The sequence below is a fragment of the Actinia tenebrosa genome, unplaced genomic scaffold (assembly GCF_029948245.1).
Source record: "Actinia tenebrosa isolate PJP-AT-01 unplaced genomic scaffold, QUT_ActTen_1.0 PGA_scaffold6__47_contigs__length_16458017, whole genome shotgun sequence".
NCBI classification, from domain to species: Eukaryota; Metazoa; Cnidaria; class Anthozoa; order Actiniaria; family Actiniidae; genus Actinia; species Actinia tenebrosa.
Window position 1 is genome coordinate 10299009 of NW_028292583.1, and position 25377 is coordinate 10324385.

The window sequence follows — 25377 nt, forward strand, 5'->3', positions numbered from 1 at the left end:
AGGTTTTTCATTGTGATGTCACTATCAAAGAAAATATTTTTTCGTTTTTTATAAGAAAAAAAACCCAAATTTTCTAATATAGATATTAGTAAAATAATAATTGTAATGTTTGTGGATTGTCCATAATCCAGAGAATGTATAAACTTTTTAACCTTACAATTTTTACCAAGAAATATTTTTTCGAGAGAAATTTTGCCTGCCAACATGCATTTTTTTAAATCATTTTTTTGTCATATTTCATGGTTTAAAAAAATCATATCTTCAAAAGTTTAAGGGCAATCTTCATGAAACTTCACAGCTTTACTAATAGCTGACAATTTTGAATCATAACTCCTTTTTCAAACGAAACAAATTTCTATTATTTGACATCAGATGAAAAACCTCTAGAGATGAAATCTCTCTTCTGTGTAATTATGTCACAAGAATTACGACAACACGCAATCATTCACTTGATCAGTACTTTATTTTTCAGTTTATAAAGCTCACAATTCCTTCCCCTCTTTGTTGCAATTGCATCAACCATAACATTTAAAGGCAAGATTCAAGATCAGAATTAATTAATGTGATTACGTCTGCATAGAATACATGCATATAGCAGCTAACAGCCAATCACCTTACAGTACTCTAGATAAACATCGACTTATATAGGACTGGGTTTTTCAATGAAGATTACTACTATGGTTTGATCAATAGTTTGATTCAAGTATACACAGTAAAAGATTTTTATTTTTAATCAGAATTGGATGTAATTGAAAGATAAGCCTACTTTTGATGACAGTTAAAGTATGTCATGCAAGACTAGTGAACTGGACACTTCAATGCCATACTTTAATGTCGTCTTCTACTCGCACAGGGAAAAAAACCGGATTCCCAAATTGGGAATTTGTTCTCGGGAATTTCCCTGAATTCCCAACAAATTCCCATCCAATTCCCAGAGAGAACAAAATTGGGAAGGTGGCACTGATTCCTGATGTTAGTTTGTTGGGAATTTTGTTTTTCTATTGGGTATTAGAAGGAACTTCCCAACAATAAATCCCAACGTTCGTGTTCGAATTCCCAATTTGGGAATCTGTTTTTTTTCCTGTGAGATTCCAGTCTTGAATAGTGGTCAGATAAGCAAAATCTCTTAAGAAAAGCTATAGGAATCATCAGACTTTCCTTTGTTCTTGGCTGTCGTAATAGAAAAGAAAATTATACTAATGAGGTGCAGATATTTTTTTAAAATTTAATAGTGAGTTTTGAGGAAACATTTATCCCACCAAAAATTCATTTGTATTTTTAGGGTTTCCGAGCTGTACAATTCAAATATCCATTCTACTTAACATGTTTTGTGGCCAAAACAGAGCTCAAATCACGAGGGAATTAATGAAAAAAACTAAACTAATAAGTAGCAAAATGCCAGCACTTTTAGGGACAATTTTTTAAAGAAAAAAAGCTAATAGTTCTTGATAATTGTTCTGTTCAGCATGTACAAAATTTTGTTCATTCAACTGAGAACCACAATGTGGATTAAATGTTACCAAGAATTTTGAAGAGAAAGTAAAAAATAAACTCTTAGACAGTATCATATCTTCCAATAACCAACCCATTACTTATTTAAGAAATTCACAGTTACTGTCTCCCCCTCTGTTTAGGATTTTCTTGATAATATTACAAGTACATGTGAACATTATTAAGATATTAGTGAATCAGGGTATTTATTTAGCACTCTTGGTCGTAAGGATAAGAGCTACAATCAATCCATACAATCCCAGTACTTCAGCGAAAATAAGAATGAGAATCATTCCAACAAAAAGGCGAGGTTGTTGAGCAGTGCCTCTAACTCCTGCGTCTCCGACTATTCCAATGGCAAAACCAGCAGCAAGACCACTCAAGCCTACGCTAAGTCCTGCACCAAGATCGACAAAGCTCCTAAGAGAATGAGCAAAAATCATGAATGATGATGATTATGATTATGCTAAGCATTTGTGCTGCTGGCAACAACATGGAACACTTGCCATCATTTTCAAAAGTACATAACATGATCAACATGAAAAAATAATGCCTTTAGAATGCAATCTAAACACCTCAATATTGACATTCACCATAGTTAATGGAGTGGAATGGTTTGGAAACTCCATAGAACAAAGCTATTGTTTTGCCTTTGATGTTGAATCGTACACAATGAACCAAAGCAAGTGTGGCTGAAAATGCTCATTTCCTTATTATTTTCATATATGAACACTTTGAAAGTAAAAACTTTCATTGTATGACCAAAAACCATGCAAAAAAAATATTTCCACTCAGATACAGTTAAGTTACTTGATGATAAATAAGAAAGCATTAAAAAGGGCAATTTCCTTTTAAATATGAAATTAATATTAATCATATAGGATTAATTAACAAATAATACATATTTTAGAACGATTTTTAAGGGTAAAAAACTTTTATATTCCCTAATACTGTGAACAAATGGAGAAACTTTTCCTTCACTGTGCACTGTCAATGTCATATAACAATGGAAAAAGACGAACAAAAACATAGAACAATAGGTTTCCTAACCATGCCGCTCTATTAACTATGCATTCACCAAAACCCATTTCGTTACAGCAATAAATGATGATGGTAACGTTCTGTAATTATTGTTACCAACAATGTTTGTAAAACTGTATAGGATCTCATGTATCATGAAGCAAAAAATGATTCAAAGACTCAACCAATGCTGGGAGTTAAGGCTGGGTGCTGCAAAGTGATGAAGCAATACTATTGTCTCTGCACATTGCTTTCTATGTACATGCTGAAGCCAAAGAATTGATCTCCAATTCTTTGGTTTTACTATGGTCAAACAAATAGACGCATTTTAAGCCTGTTTGAGCATTTATGAGAATTAAACCCATTCCAAAATAAGAGAAAAATTTTATTCTGGAATGGATTTTCACTAATATTACCAATATTTCAGCATTTCTCACAATAATATTATTTTCATTTGCAGATTTTCTTCTCAAATTTAAATTTGAAATGCTACATAATTTGATTTGTGTTAAGTTGCAAATCATGACACAAATTATACAGTCTAGAAAAATATTCAATACTTACTTGAATAGTGTATATTCCTTTGGATCAACTGAAAGTAAATGAAAAAAGGTTTAGAAGTTGAAAATTAATACCAAGATTCTAAAACATGTCATAATATTTCATGGGCTGAAATTTTTTCCAAAATATTCTTAATATGTTTTAAATTTTTATTCGCAGTCGTCAGTAATAATGCTATGAGGAAATTTTTTGGGAGCAGAAATACATGCCTGAACTTAGCGCAAACAGAACCAAAGACAAGCATGTGGTTCGTATGTTGTATCCTGTTTGTATGTCGTGCTTATTAAATGTCAGCTTTGGGAAACATTCATTCAATTGTAATGTCGTGGAGATTGATACATTAACAAAATCAAACATAATTTCACTTTCTTTCTCTTTCAACCAAAAGCTGTTATTACTTTCTGTTCCTTTCAGGGATTCATCTTGGATGAAAGATACTGCAACTACTGTAATAATAATTTGATGCCTTCTATGATGTCCTGAGCTATTTATAACCACATGTGCTGTACATTTACTACCCTCCTAAAAAAAAGCTCGTTAAATGACGTCAACTTGAAAAATGAGGCTTTTTGCACTTCAATTTCTTGTTTCTTGATTCAAAACGAAGCAAAAAAATCCATTCTTTTGTAAGGATGTGTAATAATCCATTAACTATCTTAGGTTAAACGCAAGCCCCCATCACACAGTCTTAAAACAATTATATTGATATAATTTGTATATTAATGTCAAAATATTGTTCGTTCAGATTTAAAGCACTGACTAGGTTTCCCCTTTTGTATTTCAAAAATTGAAAAATAACAATTCGTAAAAGAGAAAATGTTAGAAATCGGTTAATTTTTCGACGGCTGGATAGCGTTGTCGTCTAAAGAAAAATCTTGACATCAAAACGCCGTAAATGGAATGTATGGCTGAATTTCGTCATTCCATAGAAAATCTTTAAATCAATTATGGTGGTAGTTCCTTTAAATCACGAGTCGTACGATCAAATATTGTTTAATATTCTTGTGTTTGTACTTCAAGGATTCTCATTTCTAGAGAAAGGATTGAATAAATTTAGATGAAAGTCCGGATCTTTAAGTCAAAAAACACCTGGTACAAAATTTAGTCTGGAATTTTTAGGAGTTTTTTCACCGGGCCGAATCGTCAACTAATATTTAATGTTAGCTTCATCTTAAACGCTGAATATCTTTCTTATTTGCTTGAAAACAGGTTGAAAATGGATAAAATATGGTGCGATGATAATGCAGCGAGTAAAATATTGATGATTAGAAGAAAGAAAATCGCGAAGCACTTACTTGCACTGCCTATAAGTACAGCCACGACAAGACCATAGATAGCAACAATACCAGCCATAACGACTGGAATGATAGACTTCATGATCAGTTCTGGCCTCATCACACTCATGGCTGCAATACCAGTACCACTTTTAGCCGTTCCATAGGCTGCTCCAAGGGCTGGAATCACAGAAATCATGACGGGTTAAAAATCAATCGAATGATGATTCCATGAGTCTATCTTATGCCCGGTAAGAAAAATGAAAAACTCACCGCTAAAAACCATAGCCGCAGTCGCTCCCATAACTCCAAAAAAGGCTACATACGTTGGTTGTTCTCCGTCCGACATTTTAAAGCTATTTGAAGAATTCTACTTTAGGTAAACACCGCCCCAAAATTGGGTAAGAAGATGAATCAGTGAAGATGATCAAAATGGCGGAGCGTACACGAGCGGTGATGTCACGAGACTTCCCCGAGATCTGCTCGGATGGCTCTTTACCAGTGCACCGACGACACCACGATAAGTCACGGCCACATCTTTGCTTCTCGGGATTTTTGCCGACGGAATTCCGATAATTTGATGCCACACAGGAAACCCAATAACCTCAAAAAAGCGATTTTGAAAAAAAATCGAGTAACTCCAGATAAAAATTATTACCTCGGGCTTCCTGTGGAATGTCCGAGGTATAAAATGTGGTCCACAAACTGCAATTCCGGTCAAAACGAGCATACTCATCCCTTCTGTTAGTCTCCCTCGCATCCGTTTTTAGCGTCGGTCGTCACGCAACGCTCCCTCCCCAGCGATGCGTGACGACCGACACTAAAAACGGATGCAAGGGAGACTACCCTTCTGTGGTCCAGTTAGTTTTAAAATTCTAGTGGGGGATACAAACTGTTACCAACCAAAGGCACGAAAGTTAAAATTCCCTACCTATTTCATTTTCTACCTATAACCTACTGCTTGCCTGCCTGCCTGTCTATACCTAACTTAGCTGACCTACCCAGCTATCTACCGGCCTACTTATATATCTACATGCATACAATACTGATAAGAACTACAGCTGTCCTTAGATTTTCTACTGGCCGGTTCCATCTGCATGGCATGGCTAATCATACAACAACCCAAGTTGTTTCATTAGCGTTTTAGGGCGAGTTCCCTTCTTTCAAGAGTGTAATCGTCTTGCAGGCTTTCTGCTGCAAAAGCTTTCGAGGATTTCCATATCAAACTGCGCATATATGTTCTCTTTTAAACAAAAAGTAACAGTTATGGAACACTCAGAGGATTTCCGAAGCAAAGTATGATAATGGGTCTAATTAGTGCAAACTGTAGACGGATTATCAGCTATTCTTTATATCTCCAGTGGACTCTAATTCTGAACTTTATTCCTGGATTCAGAGCTACAAAAAAACCTTGCATCAACTATATTGGATTTGAACTAAAAGGTGAGAGAGAAAAAGGGCACTCTAGAAAAGTATCAGAAAAATCCGATTCAATATCATTCTTGGACTGACATTCCGGTCCTGTCATAAAAATAGTTTAATTAAAACAATCTAATCATTCAACTGTTTTGTTTTTTTGTTTTGTTTGTTTTTTTTTTCTTTGTGAAATCTTTCACAACTTTAGGCAGACAAATGATTCGTTTCGGTCTGCGATGAGTTTTCCCGTATAGTTAATTAGTACAAAGACATTGCAGTTTTTTTTCGAGAAACTGAGACTTTCGGGCCGTGTCTTGGCTATAGCATGTTGAGCTGACATGAAAAGTCAACGAATCCTGCCCATTGATCTATCCAAAGATAGTGCTAACACTACGCGGGAGAAGCATCAATCGACAAAATTACAACCCATTTATATTCATGAAAAACAGTTGAAGAGGAAGCAAATCTTTCACCTGCCGTTCTAGCAAAAACTGTTAGTTTTTGTTCACGAGCCTCTAGTTGAAAACCTAGATTATATTCATGTTAACCAGGCCATATGAGTGCGAATTCTGTAGAGAATTTCCACAACTAAACGTCAGAGATTAAAGGAAGCTGAGTGTCATACGGATACAAAATTAAGGATCATTTCAATGAGCCTTTTTTAAACCAAGCCGAAAACGTTTATTTAAGTCAGTTGTTGTTGCAACTATAAGTGCAACTCTTAGAAGCCAACTAGAAGATTCTAAAATCGTCAAGATTTCCTGACAAGATTCCGGCGGCCACTCGAAAACTTGAAAAACACCAAGGATTTTGCCGAAAAAGAAAATAGTTCGTGCTGGGGTTGGTTGTTCGGAAGGAACCGGCGTAGAAACAGAGCACTAGAGATAATTGACTTTTGTGTTAGCAAGGTCTGTTTTCGCAGCACATCTAAAAAGGTAAGATTTAGGGCAAATATGTATATATTATTATTGTATATTATCATTGTATATTCATGTATATTCAATATGACAGTGTATGGCTGAGTTATATCGATGATAATGATAAAAATATTGGCAATGGCGGTCCAATAAATATGTTGGTGTGCCGGCTATTTTGATTACGAAGCTGCCTGCATGGGGAATAAGTTTCAAGAAACAGGAATATGATTTACCGGAGAAATCTAGTAACCGGGGCAGTAAGATTTTGGTAGTTGAAATGTTTTGATTTTGCTGGAATTTGTATAGGAAGTTGAAAGTCAAATTTTTGCGGAAATCGGCTCCATAGGGAATATAATGAAACATTGCCCCGGCGCGCGCGGCCTCGAAGATCATACTTCAGATTCACATATAATAGAACCGGCTATCTATCCAGCATCGCATCAAGCTAAGAATTATCACTGAAAGCCTGTTCCCGTAGAGGGAACATTTCGTGTCATATCATGATAGTCACTGGTACTCGGTGTGGTTTTCTAATCGGCAAACTCTTTTGTTCTAATATATATAGATCTGCGTGTTTCTTCAGTTGATGGGGATAACTTTGTGATTTCGCTTGTTCATAATAATTTATTTCCGTTTAAACGTTGAGTTCAAATGGCTTCATCTCAGTGAGTTAATTGCCAGAGTACGAAAAAGGGCCTTGCTTTTATGATCAAGCTCTCTACCGGTTTGATTGAGTAATCTCCATCAAAACTGTCCAAAATGATTTATTCCACACTATTTCACACTTCAAAAGAATAACGAGCTATTATCTTTGAGCTAAAAATACGAATTCAATACTAATTTTAAATGGTATAATTAGTAAGATAAATGCCCAGTCCAAGAAAATAAACTTATTTATGTTAAAGACCTCTTTTTCATTGCTAGTCATTTATGTTTTTCCTTTCAAGTTCTCATTTCATTAACACCTCTAGTACGCATGCTCCAAAAGGTGGAGAACCTCTCAACCGCGTCACGCTCAAAGCTTAAGGTGGCTGGACCCCCTCACGCTTGACCGCTACCCTCCACTTTTGGAAAGCTGGTGCATAAACGTGTTTTATCCGATTGCAAATCTTTTTTGCACATAAGTCACATAAAGATTGAATTAATGTTTGATGCAATTTTTAGTGAGATCGGACGTCATAACACGTGATTATCATGAAATATTTAGAAAATAATTTTAGCCTTTTTCGTTTAGAAAATAATTTTAGCCTTGCTAACACAATAATTATTCGCCTCAGGCTCAGTGGATATGGAGAATATTTACCTCGCCGCTCGAAGACTCGCGTCTCGGTAAATATTCCCCGATATTAACTTCGCCTTCGGCGAAAAATTGCTAAATATCCGGAGAGTAAACTGCATAGCCTGATTTCACGTCAACAAAATTCCCAACCTACGTCGAAAGACTGTAAAGTGTTCATAAAACATTGTATACATGATATTACAAACATTGATAAATATATAAGACAATTCATTTAATATTGATCAGGTTTTTAAGTGGTCAGCATTCCCTAACGTGAGAGAGTCATTATACGTAGACAGTTATCACAAAAATAATAAAAAAACATTCCTATTGATAAGTTCCTCTATTCAAACTACAATAATAACATTGATCAGTAAAAATAATTCTTATTTTATATAAATTGCCATAATCGCGTATATTATTTATTGAAGATCTATATTATTACTTATGATCATAAGTTCGGTATTGTTTTTTTGATTTCGTAAATAGTTTATAGACGGATTAACCAATGCCGAAGTGATCCAGGCTGAACAGTTTTAGGCGAGTTTCCGTGTTCTCGCTATGTGACCGAATTCCTTAATTGAAAAAACTTCTCCTTTTTGCATGTTGTTTTGGTATAGTTCGTCGCCCGGACAGTTTTGTATTTAAGTCCTTGAAAACAAATGATATAAAAGGGGGAAATTCTCTTAAGGAAAGGAATCGTCTGTCAGCCGGGTAAGTTTAGGATGTGATGTTGATTTTAGTTGCAAACGTCAAAACTAGAAAGAAAATGTTGCTAAATAAGGCTTTATCAGGATTTTTTTCAACTAGTATACATAAAAATATTTTTCATACTTGCTAGAAAGAGAATGTTAAAGACAGTAAACTGGGAAAATTGAAGGAAATGATTTCAAAACTCGCGAAGATATGACTTGAAAAATGTAAATTTTTGTCAGAAAACCTATTTCTTCTTCTGTCCTGTGATAATTGTGGAATTGTATGTAGAAATAAAAGCTTATTTAACGCTCGAGTAGTCTAAGTCAGATGTCTTTCCTAGAAAACAATTTATATGTGCGGGTTAAAAACCGCTAATAGGTTTTCTTTGATCTTTAAAGTCAAGCTCTACAAATTGTCAAAATGACTTTTGAGTCGGAAAAGAAAGTGCATTGTTTGACTTTAGTTGGTTCAGCAAACGAATTCAAAGCAGAAAATTTCTTTGCGGTTCTTGTTTTGAGATCTGAAAAATTAAAATCTCATTACTCATCTTTACCCGATTACTTCAACAAACTGGCAGTTTTTCCTATTTCTTACTTATTCATTTGTCCCGTTTTTTATTTTATTTTATTTTCTATTCTATTTGTTTTTATTTTTATTTATAATCTTTTCCCATGAGGGCAGGGAAACAACAACAGCTTTTTGCCAAAGCAGTGGGCCCTGTAGAGTTTTAGCAACACGTATTTGACGTATTTCTGTCCAAATTGACATAAATATATATCACTCTTCTGACTGACAACACAGTCATTTTTTGATATACATTTATATAGGAATCAAGTATGTTGTTACTTTATTCAGGAAGAATTTTAAAGTTGCTCAAGATTGCTTTTGAAACTCTGTTTGACACTATATGCAAAGTGTTCAGACGGCTTTTCTTCACGTTAAATTTTCATTTGTTTCGCTTTCGTTTGTCTTTCTTTGAAAACCTTTGTCATAGAAGAGCAATTAATACTTTTTTGAATTCGTTACACTCTTTCCTCGAATATTTAGCGAATAACTAGCTACGGAAAACTAGTGTGAACTGCGTCGGTGTTTCTAATGAAACAGTAATGATAAAAAGGTAAATTATACACCGTGAAAAGATGAAAAAACTTACTGACAATTCGGACGCTAGTCCTTCGTCGGAGTAAATTCGTAAATTGAAAATGGAATTCGTAAATTGCATGTATATAGGCAGCTGTCTCAGCTTTCTTCTTTTGCAGTTTTGGAGATTTGCAATTCAAAAATCGAGAAGCTAAAGTTCGCAGCAAGTGGCTTGAATGTTTTCAAAATACATAAATACATCATATATATGTGTATTGTAATTCTATACTAACTGAAAATAAAGCATTGTTTTTCAACCTGTATAATAAAAATTATTTCGAACTGAGCTCGAGTGGCCGCTCTTTTCTCAAGAGAAGTAAAAGTTTAATTCCCTGGTACGAAAGAGAAGTTCCACGCTTCTCGAACTTTTTCATCAAGAAAGCTTCACGAAACTAAGTATAAATTGCACACAATTTAATTCCAAAAAACAATAACTTTATAGCAGGTATAGTAGAAAAAAATGCTTGAGTTGCACGAGTAAAATTTAGTTCGTAAATCTTTCTCGAAGCGATGATTAACCATGTTACGTTGCCAAACCGAGAAGTTTTCGTGCAACACACTAAAATCCTGCTCGTCAAAATTACGATTTCATCACCTTTCATATTTGCAATTATATTTATATTTCTAGTCTATAACGTATCATTATTTTTAATTGCAATTGGTAATTTTTCGGCTCGTGTCTATATTATTTTTTGTTTATCGTATTGGCTGGTATATTGGTGCTGTTAGTGATGGTAATCCGTTTGTTCAGCTGTTATTTTGTTACAGTAAATTGTTTTCTTTTCTTATGCCGTTACTAGGTGTTTTATCTTCTCACAAAGTACTGAGTAAATTCTGCTTCGTTCGTTCAGTTTGCTGCATCTATCTTACGAGTTTTCAAAGGTATGTACACCATAAAGGAAGGCTATCGCTGTTCGGCAAAGAGTAATACTACAAAGTCAAAGAGTAATATTTTTCTCGTTTTAAAGCTTGCCTCGCGAAATATTACAGCAGAATAAATACTTAAGTAATTCTCACTTCTGCTTTCGTGAAACTTTCTCGGACAGAAGGTTTCACCAAGCAATTGATGTTAAACGGTGAAAAGCTTAGGCCAAACCTGTCTCGCAAACGCTGTTGCATAAGCTTTAGTTTTAATATTCACAAATTTAAATACTATCGGTCAAGCGTATACATCACTGATTTTATTCTTTCACTCACGTCGTGTATAAAACCTTAACTTCTCCTACAGATGAATGGCAGTCTACCTAACGCAACTCTAACTCCCCCTAACGAAACCGTCATTCGCCCGGACGATGCAACATGGATCCTGACGAGCGCATTCATCATCTTCACCATGCAATCAGGTTTCGGTCTGCTAGAAGCTGGCATGGTTTCTAAGAAGAATGAGACGAACATCATGGTAAAGAATGCGGTAGATGTCATCTATGGAGGTTTGTCGTACTGGCTGTTTGGATTTGCATTCAGTTTTGGGGTTGATGAAGGTAGCAATCCCTTCTGTGGGATTGGATACTTCATGACTGATGCGGATGAGAGCGAAATGGGTGAAGTGTTTGCAAAGTACTTTTTCCAGGTAAGAAATAATATTTGTTTTTTTTATTCCACGGTGTTCATCTTACCTATAACCCATCATATTATATGTATTATACACCGACGCAGCTCAAACTAGTTTACTCGCTAGTTCTCTTTTTATTCCACGGTGTTCATCTTACCTATAACCCATATAATGTACTATTTGCTCTCCAGTTGTCATTCGCTACAACAGCCACCACAATCGTCTCAGGTGCAATGGCAGAAAGAGTGAACCTCAAAGCCTACACACTCTTCTCTTTCGTCAACACACTTGCCTTCTGCTTCCCCGCGCACTGGATATGGGGAAAGAACGGATGGCTCAAGACTATGGGCGTTGTAGACGTGGCAGGATGCGGGCCGGTACACTTGGTAGGTGGAGTCAGTGGCTTGGTTGCTACGTTGGTGTTGAAGCCACGGACTGGGCGTTATGACAAGAAGGGAAACCCAAACAAGCTTACGATGGCCTCCCCAACTAATGTGCTGCTGGGTACCTTCATGCTGTGGTGGGGATGGCTTGGGTTCAACTGTGGAAGCACTTTTGGAATCACTGGCGGCAAATGGAAACTCGCTTCAAGGTTAGTAAACACATCGTTTTAACTTCGACTGAATATTTCTTGGGAAAAGTACCCAACGTTTGACAGTTCCTGAGGTAATCTAGTTCACATCTATTGTTAGCTCAGCTTTGCGTGGTTTCACCAAGATTTCTCCAGTTTCTTTCTAAATTCCCTTGGGTGCTCATTTGGACAAACATTTTTCAGTAGTAATATATATATATTTGCTACCTCTTGTCCAAGGAGAAAATTATTTGCGAACTTTTATCCATATTTGTGTACTGATATCAGTTACGACTTCTTGGAAGAAAAAAATAATGCTCAGAAAAGCAGCATTGTTTAATAAATACTTAAGGATAATAGTACTATTTGATGTACATGTGTCGTCATATACATGGTCGCCATATTGGATGGCATTAACAAGCTAGTGGATGAAGATTTCTATTATTATGTCAACCAACATGGTATCTACATCTTGAGCTTTTGAACTATGTTTCATCTGAGTACTGCTAGGTTACAGGATACTTTTTTATTAATCCATTTTTGTCGTAGTCCTGGGCCCAGTTGTACGAAAGGTGGAAAAATCTTATCCAGTGGATAAATTTATTGGATAACAGCATCGACCTATCCACTGGATAAGGATTTATCCATTGGATAGCACTATCCAACCTTCGTACAACCGGGCCCTGTACTCTACCACTTTAAATACCTCTATGTTTATATAATTATGTATATAATTATACAGCTTCTCATTAATCTCATATAGGTAACTGTCCAATTATTTTCTTAATTGGACAGGTCTTGTTGATATGGGATTAATTAGGCGGCTATATAATTAATAGGTAATGGAATTTTATGCTCCCCAATCAAGAAATAATTAGACTCGAATAATTACTCCTCGTCCGATTATTTCTTAATTGGACAGCACGGAGACCTATTACTATATAATAATACCAAAGACCAGTGTGAAAATAAACAACCTTTGAACTTTTTATTTTCTTGAGAAAGCAAAGATGCACACTGACCAACCAAAATATTATTGTTTGCGTGATTTTATGTTTATAGGTCTGCTGTTGTTACCCTGAACGGATCTATAGGTGGAGGGATATTCGGCATGGTGTACAGGTGAATAACACATGATATAAGACGAATTAATTCTGTACTCTAAGTATTCTTGGTGTGCATGTTGATCGACGAAGCATTCCTCATTAACTTCTATTGCTGGATCAACCAGCATGGCGGCTGTTTCATTGTTACTTACTAGCTTCTCAAGGGATTTTGAGTAATGCGGTTCCACCCCAAGAATGAAACACCTCGTTATCAAAACTGAAAAATCAAAATATTGTCCTATTATCTACCGTTTGCTTTGGGAAATGAGCCAATTCTAACTGTTTATAATTATCCGATAGATTGAGGGGCTTCCCACGCGCGCCGAATCGAATAAAGGCGACCAATTTGAATAACGATCTAGTTTACGCAAGGGACACATTCTGTCATGTAAATAGGTCAAAAACAGACTTATCATACAAATGTTTTGTCCGCAGTTACATTGCATACAAAGACAAGCTTCTAATAGATCAATTCGCCACAGGAATCCTGGGAGGCCTCGTGAGCATTACTGGTATGTATATTTATCCGGAGATACTACTTGGCATGGTGTGGTGTGGTGTGGTGTGGCGTGGCGTGGCGTGGCGTGGCGTGGTGTGGTGTGGTGGATCTCTCAAGGATACTGGTCTTCGAGTCTCGATTTTCAAAACGAGTCTCGATTTTCAAAACGTGTCTCGATTTCCATGAACGAGTCTCGATCTCTAACGACATGTCTCGATTCCCAAGAATGAGTCTCGATTCAATCGAGGGGGCTTTAATCGAGGGACGATCGACGATCGAGGAGGCTTTTTGGAAATCGAGGAAGTATTCCGGAAATTCCTCTAGTTTGATTTAAGAAACAAATAGTAATGATCCTGAATGTGTGAAATGAAAACTATAAATGTGGCAGTGACGGCAAAAAGAGAAGGGAAAAAAATGAATTTTGTATGCTGGACTAGTGGAACAAAGTGTAACAACGATAAACAGACTTGTTGTGGACAATATCTAGTGCAGTTTATTTTTCGTACAAGTTATCGTAGAATTATAAGTTGAACACCGTAGTGAAAATAGAAACTGACGTTTCGGACGTTAGTCCTTCGTCGGAGTCAATAGAAAGTAAGAGTGCGAGAGATGTTTACATAGTAGAGGATAGAGAAAACAAACCAATAAGAAGAAAAACAAGCCATAAAACAAAAAGAAAGAAAACAAAAGGATAGAAAGCAACAATAGGTGAGAAAAAAAGGAAAAAGAAAAGAAAAAACAAAACAAAAAAAACTTAAATGTAGGCGAAGCGTTCGTTCATCCCGTGGGGATTAACGGTGCCAAGTGAATGAATAACACGCATTTCTTTTGTTTTGCGATGATGGTTGCTGCCGCGGGTTAAGCAAAGACCAAAAACAATAGCATTAAGCTCAGAGTGATTAGCAGAATTAAAGTATTACAATGAATGGTCTGAACCCAGGTGAATGGATATTTTTCGAAGTAACAATATTTCTCGAAGAGATAATATTTATGTTATGATCATCCGGGTGGATGTAATCCTTAGAAGGACTGTTTGATGTGACTGACGTTTCGACAACCTGTGCGGAAGTCATCTTCAGAGTCAAGTGGAGAAAAAAGTCAGATATGGGTCTTATTTATACTGCCACAATAAACAAAAGAACAATAGGTGAAGTTAAGAGATGATTCGCGTCGCTAACTTAATTGGCGTCATTTCAGCTTTGTTTAATAGCCTATTATATGGCGTGGGTAGTTTAATTGAGCGGTTGAGTGGATTCAGCTCAAACTTTGTAAACCAACTCTCAAGCACGAGGCGTTGCTTTCTATTGTTGCAAAAAGAAAGACATTCACTAGATTCCCAATCAATCATACCAAGACTGGCCATGCAATATGTTTCGTAAACAAAGACTTCGAAGTAACTTTCGCAAGCTCTATTAGTTGAGAAACAATGACCGGCCAAACGCCATGCCATTTTATCATTACCTATATTTTTTTAATGTTTTGCTTTTGCTGTTTAAAGTTCAACTCCAACTGGGTTTTTTTCACATTTCAGATTCATTTTGAAATCGTATGTGTCATATTTTTTCGGATAGATACACAGCTTTTTTTCTGATACGCATCAGTATTATGCTTGTGTTGATACGTTCCCTAGCAACAAATTATGTCGCCTTATCATTGGACTGCGCCGTTCAGTATAAGTTTTAAAGGTTTCCATGCGAACTACTGAAGATCACTTTATAATACTGCTTCAGTGGACACATAACTCGACAAAATGAACATTCAATATTTCACCAGTCTTAAACGAAAAACGAACAGCGAAATAATTTCATGGCTTCAGAGAAGATCTTTAATTGCCAATCCCCTTTTTTGTGGAGATTGCAATAATAATATGTCCATGATCAGAAGAACGGACAGACACATAGACGGATACGTGTGGTAAGTATCGAAGTATTGAATGCCTTGCAAATGTTTTATGGTACTTTCCTTTCAAAGCATTATATAAAGTTTACTTCATCATTACGCATATTATACGCATGTTATAAAAAAGTTTATTTCATCGTAAAGATTAGTTTATATTTTTTTAACAGTTATCGTAGATTGATAAGTTATACACCGTAGTGAAAATAGGAACTGACGTTTCGGAGTCAATCATTGACTCCGACGAAGGACTAACGTCCGAAACGTCAGTTACTATTCTTTTAGCCTTGTAAATTTAGTCACATTTTTTTGTCATTCTGGCCCGCCACATTCTACCAATTATACTGCTGCATGAAGAACAACTTTATATAAAAAATACATATATATATATGTAAAATGAAATATAAAAATGTTGATAAAAAATTTATGTTATTTTGTTTATAGTGTCCTAGTAGAATGTACGAAGTAAATTATAAGTCAATTAGTAGTTAAATAGACAAAAAAGGACAGTGGACTTTAAGGTTTATTAAACATTACTTAGTCTGATATCTATTTAAAAGGTGTAATGACTTCACCCTATAAGCTTGAAAATAAACTTTATTTTTTTATCTGATCTGAGCAAACTTTAATACGTACACGAATTTTTTTGGCTTCCTGACAGCCATGGTGAACCTATGAAAAATGGAGACAAAATCATTAATGTATAAAAAACAAGAATAAAAATGTATATATAAATGAAAGTGGAGGGCAATAAAAATTGAAATATAATGCTTTGGCAAATAAATAAAGACAAGTATGAGTGATCATGGCTTCTTTGCATATAAGACGGTTTTCATCACTACTATACTGTAGAGGAAATTATCACTTGAAATTGAACCTCGTTTTCGTTTCCACAGGAGCCCCACTTCAGTTTCTAACAAAAACAGATAAAAGGTGGAATTCAAGGCACCATATATAACATTAAAGTTATCCCTGTTCATACTCTTTCAACAAATGTAAAATCTTTCGTTATTTTCCTGAAATGATGAACGCGCTAGGTTTTTTTAACCGGATTTCATTATTATGCAAATGTTTAAAAAATTCTAGTTATAACTACAGTAGTTATATATAGTTTCTAGATATATGAAATTGTAAAGTAATTTAAAAATGTAATCCTTCTATGATGGTAGCATACAGTGGAGCATGTAACATCCAAGTACTGAAAGCACAAATGAACTATAAAAGAGCTGTAACCGTGCCCAACGTAAAGAAACCGCTATAACAAACTGAGTGTGACGAATAATTCAGCCTGCTCACCTTTACAACCTACTTCCATTCCTTGTTTTGGAACTGGAATTACAAATTAAAACCTTAACTGATTGCGGTGTTAGATATCAGTGTAACTGATATGTATATCAAAGATATATATGTGGATATCAAAGTCCAAGTTTTTCTTTACATCACACATATTCATAAATATATTGATCATACATTTGCTATTTTTCATGTAAAGGTAAATCCTTGGCGATTTTGTCCCTTTAAACAATTGTAGCAGCTCCTTGGCGTTAGGGAGATATTCTGATAGCCTTGTAAAGATATTCCCGCGCGAGGTTGTTCTGAAAACTCTGATTCTAATGGAAAGGAGAAAATAAGTATTAATATTCACGAAGTTTTTATCAACTAAAAGTAGTTTTGAAAAAGAAGAATTGGATTCACAGTGACTTACTGGTTACGTTCTTTGCTTTGAAGACAAGGGAAAACAGCTCGAAGCTGGTCCATTAACATCTCGGCTGTCCATAATGTGTTGATCCCTATGTACCTGGCTTCGCCGCTCGTCTTCATGTCTTCCCACATAGAACCCCTTGGAGCAGAGACAAATTTCTTTTTTGTTACAACTATCCATTTCATCACCGTTTTTCCAATGGATTTTTTAGGCGGCGAAAAATCCACTGCGTCATCTGAGCTAAAACCGTCCATGCTTGTTGGTGGCTATACGATAGTGAATTAGGCGGTACACTCTGCTTTAATACATTGACACATTCCAGAACTTCCTGTTTATTTTCGTTGGGAGTAGCTTTCATGAAGGAGTTGAGAAAAAAACTTATGACATCCGGGAAACATGATCATCAAATTTCAAATCAAATATTGCAATTGAAAAGCCATCCGTCAGTGACATAGGACACGCCCGAGAAAAAAATATGTATAATATTAGCCAGTGCTTTAATATGTGAAACGAGGAGATGTACTTATCGCTGGACCGATGTATCATTTACAAAAACAAAGCAAAATTAAAACCAAAATACCATACACACATACAGAACTAAACTAACAAAATAACCGAAATAAAGGTGATTTCACACCAAGAGAGGGAAGTGTCGAAATACTTCTAACAAATACCCTTTGTTCTAATTGTCTTGCGTCAGACCTCATTACCCCGTGGGAAAGCTGAAAACAGTCTTTTGTAGCTGCAAGTCCTTACAGTAGAGAAACCGCATAATTCTTCAATATGGAAAATATTTGTCCATACTTCAGAAAAACACAAGACAAACATAGAATAAAAATGTGAGTAGATATCCCTTTATCTTACTTTCTATTGACTCCGACGAAGGACTAACGTCCGAAACGTCAGTTTCTATTTTCACTACGGTGTTCAACTTATAATTCTACGATAACTTGTACGAAAAATAAACTGCACTAGATATTGTCCACAACAAGTCTGTTTATCGTTGTTACACTTTGTTCCACTAGTCCAGCATACAAAATTCATTTTTTTCCCTTCTCTTTTTGCCGTCACTGCCACATTTATAGTTTTCATTTCACACATTCAGGATCATTACTATTTGTTTCTTAAATCAAACTAGAGGAATTTCCGGAATACTTCCTCGATTTCCAAAAAGCCTCCTCGATCGTCGATCGTCCCTCGATTAAAGCCCCCTCGATTGAATCGAGACTCATTCTTGGGAATCGAGACATGTCGTTAGAGATCGAGACTCGTTCATGGAAATCGAGACACGTTTTGAAAATCGAGACTCGTTTTGAAAATCGAGACTCGAAGACCAGTATCCTTGAGAGATCCGGTGTGGTGTGGTGTGGTGTGGTGTGGTGTGGTGTGGTGTGGTGTGGTGTGGTGTGGTGTGGTGTGGTGTGGTGTGGTGTGGTGTGGTGTCGTGTCGTGTGGTGTGGTGTCGTGTGGTGTCGTGTCGTGTCGTGTGCTGTGCTGTGGCATGTTTTATTTTTTATTTGTTTGTTTTCTTGTTTATTTATATTCATTGTTATTCTTATTATAGCCATATGTGCTGTTGCTCGTCCTTGGGAGAGCTTCATCATAGGGTTCGTCGGTGGCCTCATCGCCTGCATGGGATGTACTATGCTCACTAAGTTACGCATTGACGACCCTGTTGGCTGTGTCCCCACACACTTCTTCAGTTCCGTGTGGGGTTTAATCGCAGTGGGTTTATTTGCCGAGAAAGACACCTTAGAAAACCTTTCAGAAGATTACGGAGTTTTCAAAGGAGGAAGTTGGAAGAAACTGGGGGTTCAGCTTCTTGCGACTGTCGTTGTTTCTGTATGGAGTGCCACCGTTACTTTCATAGTACTGATAATCATCGATCGATTGATTCCTTTACGCATGCCGCTGGTCATGGAGCTCGAGGGCGCAGATAAATGGGAACACGGTATCGAGGCTGAGTCTTTTATGGAAAGTAATGCTGTTATGGTTACACAGGGCGTCCTAAACTATGAAATGGAGACCGAAAGTGAAAACCATGAAGTCGCAGATAGCACTGGGCAACAGATTCCTCGACTTAAAAATTGTGAAAGCAGAAATAACACTACGGCTTTCAAGAAGAAACTCCTAAGGATTAAAAGTTCTCACAGCCGAAGAAGGCATACGCTTTCATATGACTTAAAGTCCATCAAGAATCGATCACATTCTGTTGACATAGAAAGAGATTTATGTAATGAGACTATTGTACATCAAGTTGCAATCGTTTCTAATGGTATAAACAACACAAATCCCTCAATAAATTCTCCATGTCGAGAACTTTCATTCGGTGAACCTCACATTTCCCTGGGTGAACTGAACTCTTCAAAAGTGGAAGAATATAAGTGCCACGGAGCAAAAGAAGCGCAGACATAGAAACGAGAGTCAAACCTTAAAAACTGGCAGTTTTTAGCCATTGAAACTGGCATAAGTTTCACTCTAGACTGATTGGAACAGTAAAAATGTTGTAAAATCTTTGATAAAAGACGAGAATAAGACTAAAAAGTTGTAGCTAAGCCCGGCGGGACAAGAAACATGCCTTTGCATGCAACAAAAATGCCGGGGAAATGCCGGGGAAATACGTGCCCTTTTACGAAAAAGGTGAACAAATGTAAAAATTCGTCCGAGAAAGTTATTTAAATTCCTCCCTTGATAATGGGAAGGAAATAACCAAAAATCGTTTTTAATTTGCAGAAAAACATTTTCCTTTAAAGAAATGTAAAACTAGGTGGAAAGTGAGGAAAAACTGCTGAATTTTTATTCGCTGTTCTTCGTCACGTGATTATATTTGCGCGCCAATTATGTAAATTATTTAGACAAGCTATACATCTTGTTTTAATGTAAGATTGATTAGAAGAGTGAATGTGAGTCTAGATAAATTTTCACAGTTTTCACAGAACTCCAAACAAGTCCCCTACTGATGGGTTGCAAGCATTCCAAGGAGATTTAAAAGACAAAACCATGGCGGCCATTGTGATGCCGTTAAAAATGGATGTTAATAAGAAATCTTTTGATAAATGGCCCCAACGCTCTCCCGAGAGGCCGCGATAACGTAACGTACAATCGAAGACTTTGTGATCGGTATGAATAACATCGCATGAAACGTGATGTTTATCGCTCAAGTTTCTAAGATAGATGTTATTCATGGTCATGTACGTTCAAGTGGGGCCTTTTTCTCCACATGATCGACTGTCAATGACATAAAAAGAAAGCTTTCTAACCGTGTATATCTGACCGACCTCTCACGTCAAGTAGGGGGATCGATGACTCTCTTGAAGGCTATCTTACACAGTAAAGGTCATTAATTGATGGAAAATGAAAACAGGAAGGTGTTTGAAAGATATATGTGTAATAATTTATCGAGTCTTAGGGGAAAAAACTATCAATATCCTTACTTATGGTTTCATAAACTTTCTTCAGTAAACTCGTGTCATGCCAGGTAAGCGATGTTTTGTTTTCAACTGAGGAGCTTAAGGCACTTAGTCCCGCTCTCTTAACTTTAAGTACTGTACGAACATAACCAAAAAATATCTCTATAAATAAGTCATTTATCTAGTACTTTTCCATGATTAAAATGTCATTGATGAAGTCGACACGCCGGCGCCTGAGTTAAGAGAAAATCTAGAGAGGGGGGGGGGGGGGGGGGAGGGGGGCTTGTAACTATTTGTAAATTATTAAATGTTGGTGCTTCAAACCTGGACAGAAATTAAAGCAAATTTAAACCATCAAATTTAAATCACCTACCAACTAACCCCGACAGGTATCCAAGAACTCCCCCGCATTGAAAACTCTAGAAAGATTGTACCTAAGTGCGGTTATCAGTAAACAATTTAGTGTATGTGTGTGAGAAAGAGATGGAGTATGTGAGAGTACCACCCGCTGAAACTTCCTGAAATGAATTTCGCAGGTTTTTTGTTTTTTAAGAATCAAATTCATGATTGATAGGCTCTCGTAAAAACTGAGTGGAATATCCCTAAGTACTGTCCACCCTTTCACACTGAACACCAATTGACCTAAAATACACCGACAATTGTCTTATTCCTTTAAATTACTAAAAGTAAAGAATCAGAAATTCAATGAAAATTGAAAGAATTCGAATAATAATCACCAGATATTCAATTTGTTATAAAAAAAATTGGAAGCAGACGAATTTATTACCTTTTAGTCAACGCATTGCTGAATCGTTTTTGACAACAGAAACGAAGACGGCTTTGGTAAGTAAATTGGAACCGGACATATTATTCGATAGATATTGGTCGTTATTCGAAAACCCGCTGTTAATGTACCGATCAATAGTCCGACAAGAACTAATGTATTGTTTTCTTGGAGAAGCTCTTGGCTTAATCCTTTTTCCAGGGTCGTTTTCCGTTCTCGATATTAGAAAAATCAAGTTTGTATTGTGACCTCCATAGTCACCAAATATTAAACTTTCTGTGAATTTTTTATTTTGTGCTTTTCCAAAATCCAGCTGTAAAAAAAAAAAAAAAAAAAAAAAAAAAATTCAAAACTTAAGTAAAGCATAATTTATCAAGACAAAGTTCAAGGTTTAATATTTTCAGCAATTATAAAATCTGAGCATGCGCAGTTGGGGAAAGTATTTCCCTTCCTAATTTCGAATAACAGTGTCGAATGCCGCGATTAAACATCCTAAAAGCCGATTAAAAACTGAAGTCCCTGGCATCATTATTCATCGGTAAGATTCCAATTTTTACATACGAAAATAGAAATTAGTTTCAATAGATAATGAGTATTAATTTTGATTAAATTCAATTCACTATTTGAAAGTCCCATTCTCTGTTTTATTAATTTCCGGGGGGAAAAACTTCAAAATTGAAATAGCCGGGCAAATCATAATCATTCTCAATTACACTTATGGATAATTGGAACTATTTGAGTAAGATTAAATGCATAGAAAAATCTGATTCCGGCTTATTTTTTTGTATAGAATTCAATTTGTAGTAGATCACTTTCGACTCGATGAGAACCCAGAGGTCTTACAACTGGTTTGTTTTTTGTTTTTTTTTTTTTTTTTTTTTTTTTTTTTTAACATTCATTTATTTGGACAGTGCCTGCTGTTCAACTCTGCAGTTGATTTTCTGCTTATTTATTTCTATTCGTTTCTATATTCTGGATCACCACTGCACTGTTTTGAAGATAACTAACTTAATAGATAAATAATCGTGAAGTCATCGTAGACTGTTATAATAGTTTCCAAGTTCGACTACAATTCAAAGATCCAGCCCTATTGATCATGACTTTAAATTTGTCCTAAAGGATAAAAGGACATATATAGCTTTGTCTTCATTTTTTAGAAAGGCGTGGTGAATAATTGATATAATATCAGTGATCTTGAAAGTAAATATACGATCTTTGTGTTGAACCAGAGTGTTGAACATTGGTCGGCAAAATGCTCGACGGAAGTTTGCATTTCCAGGCCTCCTGCAGCCTTCTTCAAAATTAGAGGTAAGATCGTCACATTCTCTCATCTCGAGAGAAATTACGCCGTCTGAACGCAGGCTATAACACAAAACATATCCGTATTGTAATTGTATTTTATCAAGACCTTTAAAAAGTCCAACCTTTCGTACAATACTTCATAAACTCCTGGACATTTTAAGCGTTTAATCTATGTGTTCCCGCCAATATGTCGTTCATTTAGTTTTCTCAAAATTTTTATGACGAGGGCTTAGATTTTTCTTAAAATTTTCTGCAATTTTGAGGGGATAAGAGAACAATCAATTTTTAATTTTTAATTATTTTTGCTTTCTAAAAATGATGAGCTGCTGTTTTTATAATGAATAATTTTAAGCTTCCCACAATCCTAGCTTAATACATTTTTGTGTTATTAACGAATGGCCAAAGAAGATAATGAAAAATAATCTTAATCGCTTTTTATTTCATCTATTCTAATTTTCAGTGTTTTTATTTTAATTATGAATATTTGGTTCGGAAAAAGTCCTTTCGTGTTTACCTTATACGCATATGATACGTACTTAAGTAATTGCTATTTGTTTTCTTTGACCAAGTTATAGATTTTGAGCCGTTAGACGAAGTTAAAGTACTTTATCAAAGAGTTTTATTTGAGATTAACGAAAAGATACCGCCTTTAGGAAGAAGGACTGTTTGATTTTGTTTTGAATAGAAAGAATGGAATAGTCAAAATACCATAGAATTCAAACCGTTGTCTTCCTAAGTGTGCTAGACTAGACGTTTCTCTTGAAATATTGTTCTGAAAATCATGTTTTTTCCTTAACTTATCAATGATTAGATGAGAGAAATGTTGAAGCTATGTAACTGGTTCAAGGAGAAAGCCATTCCAATATCTTGAAAGTCAAGGTTATAAGGCTCTGGTGCAGTGGAAAAGGTGGCGGCCATATTGAATGGTTTGTAATCATTCCTAAGAGAAAACAGATGGCAGTCATGTTGGATGATGTTCACTATAGGTGATTCGTAATCATTCCTAAGGAAAGAAAAGTGGCGGCCATGTTGGATGGTGTTCACTATAGGTGGTTTGGAATCATTCCTAAGGGAATAAAAGTGGCAGCCATGTTGGATGGTGTTCACTATAGGTGATTCGTAATCATTCCTAAGGAATAAAAGTGGCGGCCATGTTGGATGGTGTTCACAATAGATGGCTTGTAATCATTCCTAAGGGAATAAAAGTGGCAGCCATGTTGGATGATGTTCACTATAGGAGGTTTGAAATCCTTCCTAAGGGGGAATAAAAATGGCAGCCATGTTGGATGGTGCTCACTATAGTGCTGTATAAGAACAGTGTACCGCGAAGAAGTTACCAGAGTCACCACAAACCGTATAGCACTTGTTTATTGTGTAGTAATGTAGTGTATTCGATCTAAAACATGCAGATCACATAGCTTAATATTTACGATTACAATCGTGTATAATGAATCATAAAATTCATACAACTTACTTCTGTGGCGACTATATAAAGACATACTTCTTACACTTCCATAAAATTCCAATCATGTAAAGTACAGGTTAGCAATAACGTCTTGATAGTCCAGGTTAGCAAAATACGTGTCATACATTTGTGAAAACCAAAAAAACTGTCTTGATACTCATTTACATAAATCAATGTTATCATAACACGTGATAAAAGTCCACGTGACATAAGTCACACAATCAATGTTCAATAATTAGCATAAATTTAATCTAAACATCCTCCACCCCGATGAGGGCATAGTCTTCATCTTCAATTAGCATCTTCTTCAACAGGGAGAATAACCGCTACCTTCGAGACTGGTCTTGAGTACGTACCAGTTGCTGTCTTGAGTTGTACATTTCGTACTTTACCGTCTCGACCGGGATACACTTCAATAATCTTGCCAATGGTCCATTTACCACGGACTGCATTTTGGTCGTTCATCATGACCACATCTCCAACACGAATGTTTCGTCTGTCGGTCTTCCATTTCAGACGTGGTACTAATTGAGGGAATACATCTCTCGACCAACGTTTCCAGAAGGATTCAACTATTTGTTGAACAAACTCGACTCTTCGTCTAGTGTTGGCTGTCTCCTCAAAGGGACCTTGTGGCACGTGGGTGGATGCCCTTCCGAGCAGCATATCGTTAGGGCATATGTAGGCTCCATCATCTGGGTCGTTAGGGACTCTGCCAATTGGTCGTTGATTTACGAGGTTGGCTACCTCTAATAGGCATGTATATAACTCGAACGGAGTTAAAACATGTTTGCCAATAGCTTTCTTTAGAGCATATTTGTAGCTCTTTACCAAGGCTTCAGCGCACCCATTCTGATGAGGAGCTCCTGGGGTTATGAATTTCCATTCCATGCCTTTGTCAGCACAGTAATCTCGCAGCTTATCTTGGTCCCATCCCTTAACCATCTGTCTTAGTTCTTTCTCTGCTCCTACGAGCTGGGTTCCATTGTCACTAATCATGAGCGATGGGTAACCTCTAATAGCAAAAAATCTGCGCAGCACTTGAATGAATTCCATGGTTGAAGCATCAGTTGCTATTTCTAAGTGTACTGCTCTAGTGTTCAGGCAGGTAAATAGAACACCATAATGCTTTGCTGTTTTGTTACGTCCGATTTTGACTGTCATTGGGCCAAAATAATCACATGATGTATAGTAGAATGGTGGAGTGCTCGGGGTTACTCGGCATTCTGGCAGGCTGGCCATAAGCTGCTCCTCTGTTTGTGGCTTCATAGCTTTGCATGTGACGCATCTGAATTT

The 25377-nt window shown here is 36.2% G+C and overlaps 4 protein-coding genes across 6 annotated transcripts; 1 reads left to right on the plus strand and 3 right to left on the minus strand.

The window, feature by feature from the left end:
• Positions 1–444: 444 nt before the first annotated feature.
• LOC116299996 (V-type proton ATPase 16 kDa proteolipid subunit c) lies at positions 445–4820 on the minus strand. Its single transcript, XM_031708733.2, has 4 exons — positions 4620–4820; positions 4368–4526; positions 3076–3103; positions 445–1911 (listed from the first exon to the last, which is right to left on the minus strand). The coding sequence occupies exons 1-4, from the start codon at positions 4693–4695 to the stop codon at positions 1698–1700; spliced, it is 477 nt and encodes a 158-aa protein (XP_031564593.1). The 5' UTR covers positions 4696–4820; the 3' UTR covers positions 445–1697.
• Positions 4821–8593: 3773 nt separating this feature from the next.
• LOC116300008 (putative ammonium transporter 3) lies at positions 8594–19919 on the plus strand. 2 transcript variants are annotated; one of them, XM_031708764.1, is made up of 7 exons: positions 8594–8672; positions 10595–10676; positions 11023–11364; positions 11538–11938; positions 12980–13039; positions 13459–13535; positions 18685–19919. In XM_031708764.1, the coding sequence occupies exons 3-7, from the start codon at positions 11023–11025 to the stop codon at positions 19533–19535; spliced, it is 1731 nt and encodes a 576-aa protein (XP_031564624.1). In that variant the 5' UTR covers positions 8594–8672; positions 10595–10676; the 3' UTR covers positions 19536–19919. The 2 variants fall into 2 exon arrangements, with proteins under 2 accessions (XP_031564624.1, XP_031564627.1); XM_031708767.1 differs by lacking the exon at positions 8594–8672 and having other exon boundaries at positions 10522–10676.
• Positions 16021–17666, minus strand: LOC148906036 (uncharacterized). Of its 2 annotated transcripts, XM_089038672.1 has the most exons (4): positions 17124–17666; positions 16889–17028; positions 16715–16747; positions 16021–16090 (listed from the first exon to the last, which is right to left on the minus strand). In XM_089038672.1, exons 1-4 carry the CDS (start codon positions 17372–17374, stop codon positions 16044–16046), a joined length of 471 nt encoding a protein of 156 aa, XP_088894798.1. In that variant the 5' UTR covers positions 17375–17666; the 3' UTR covers positions 16021–16043. The 2 variants fall into 2 exon arrangements, with proteins under 2 accessions (XP_088894798.1, XP_088894797.1); XM_089038671.1 differs by having other exon boundaries at positions 16061–17028.
• Positions 19920–23848: 3929 nt separating the features above from the next.
• Positions 23849–25350, minus strand: LOC148906037 (uncharacterized). The gene is made up of 2 exons (XM_089038670.1): positions 24091–25350; positions 23849–24012 (listed from the first exon to the last, which is right to left on the minus strand). The coding sequence occupies exon 1, from the start codon at positions 25348–25350 to the stop codon at positions 24373–24375; it is 978 nt and encodes a 325-aa protein (XP_088894796.1). The 3' UTR covers positions 23849–24012; positions 24091–24372.
• Positions 25351–25377: the final 27 nt, after the last annotated feature.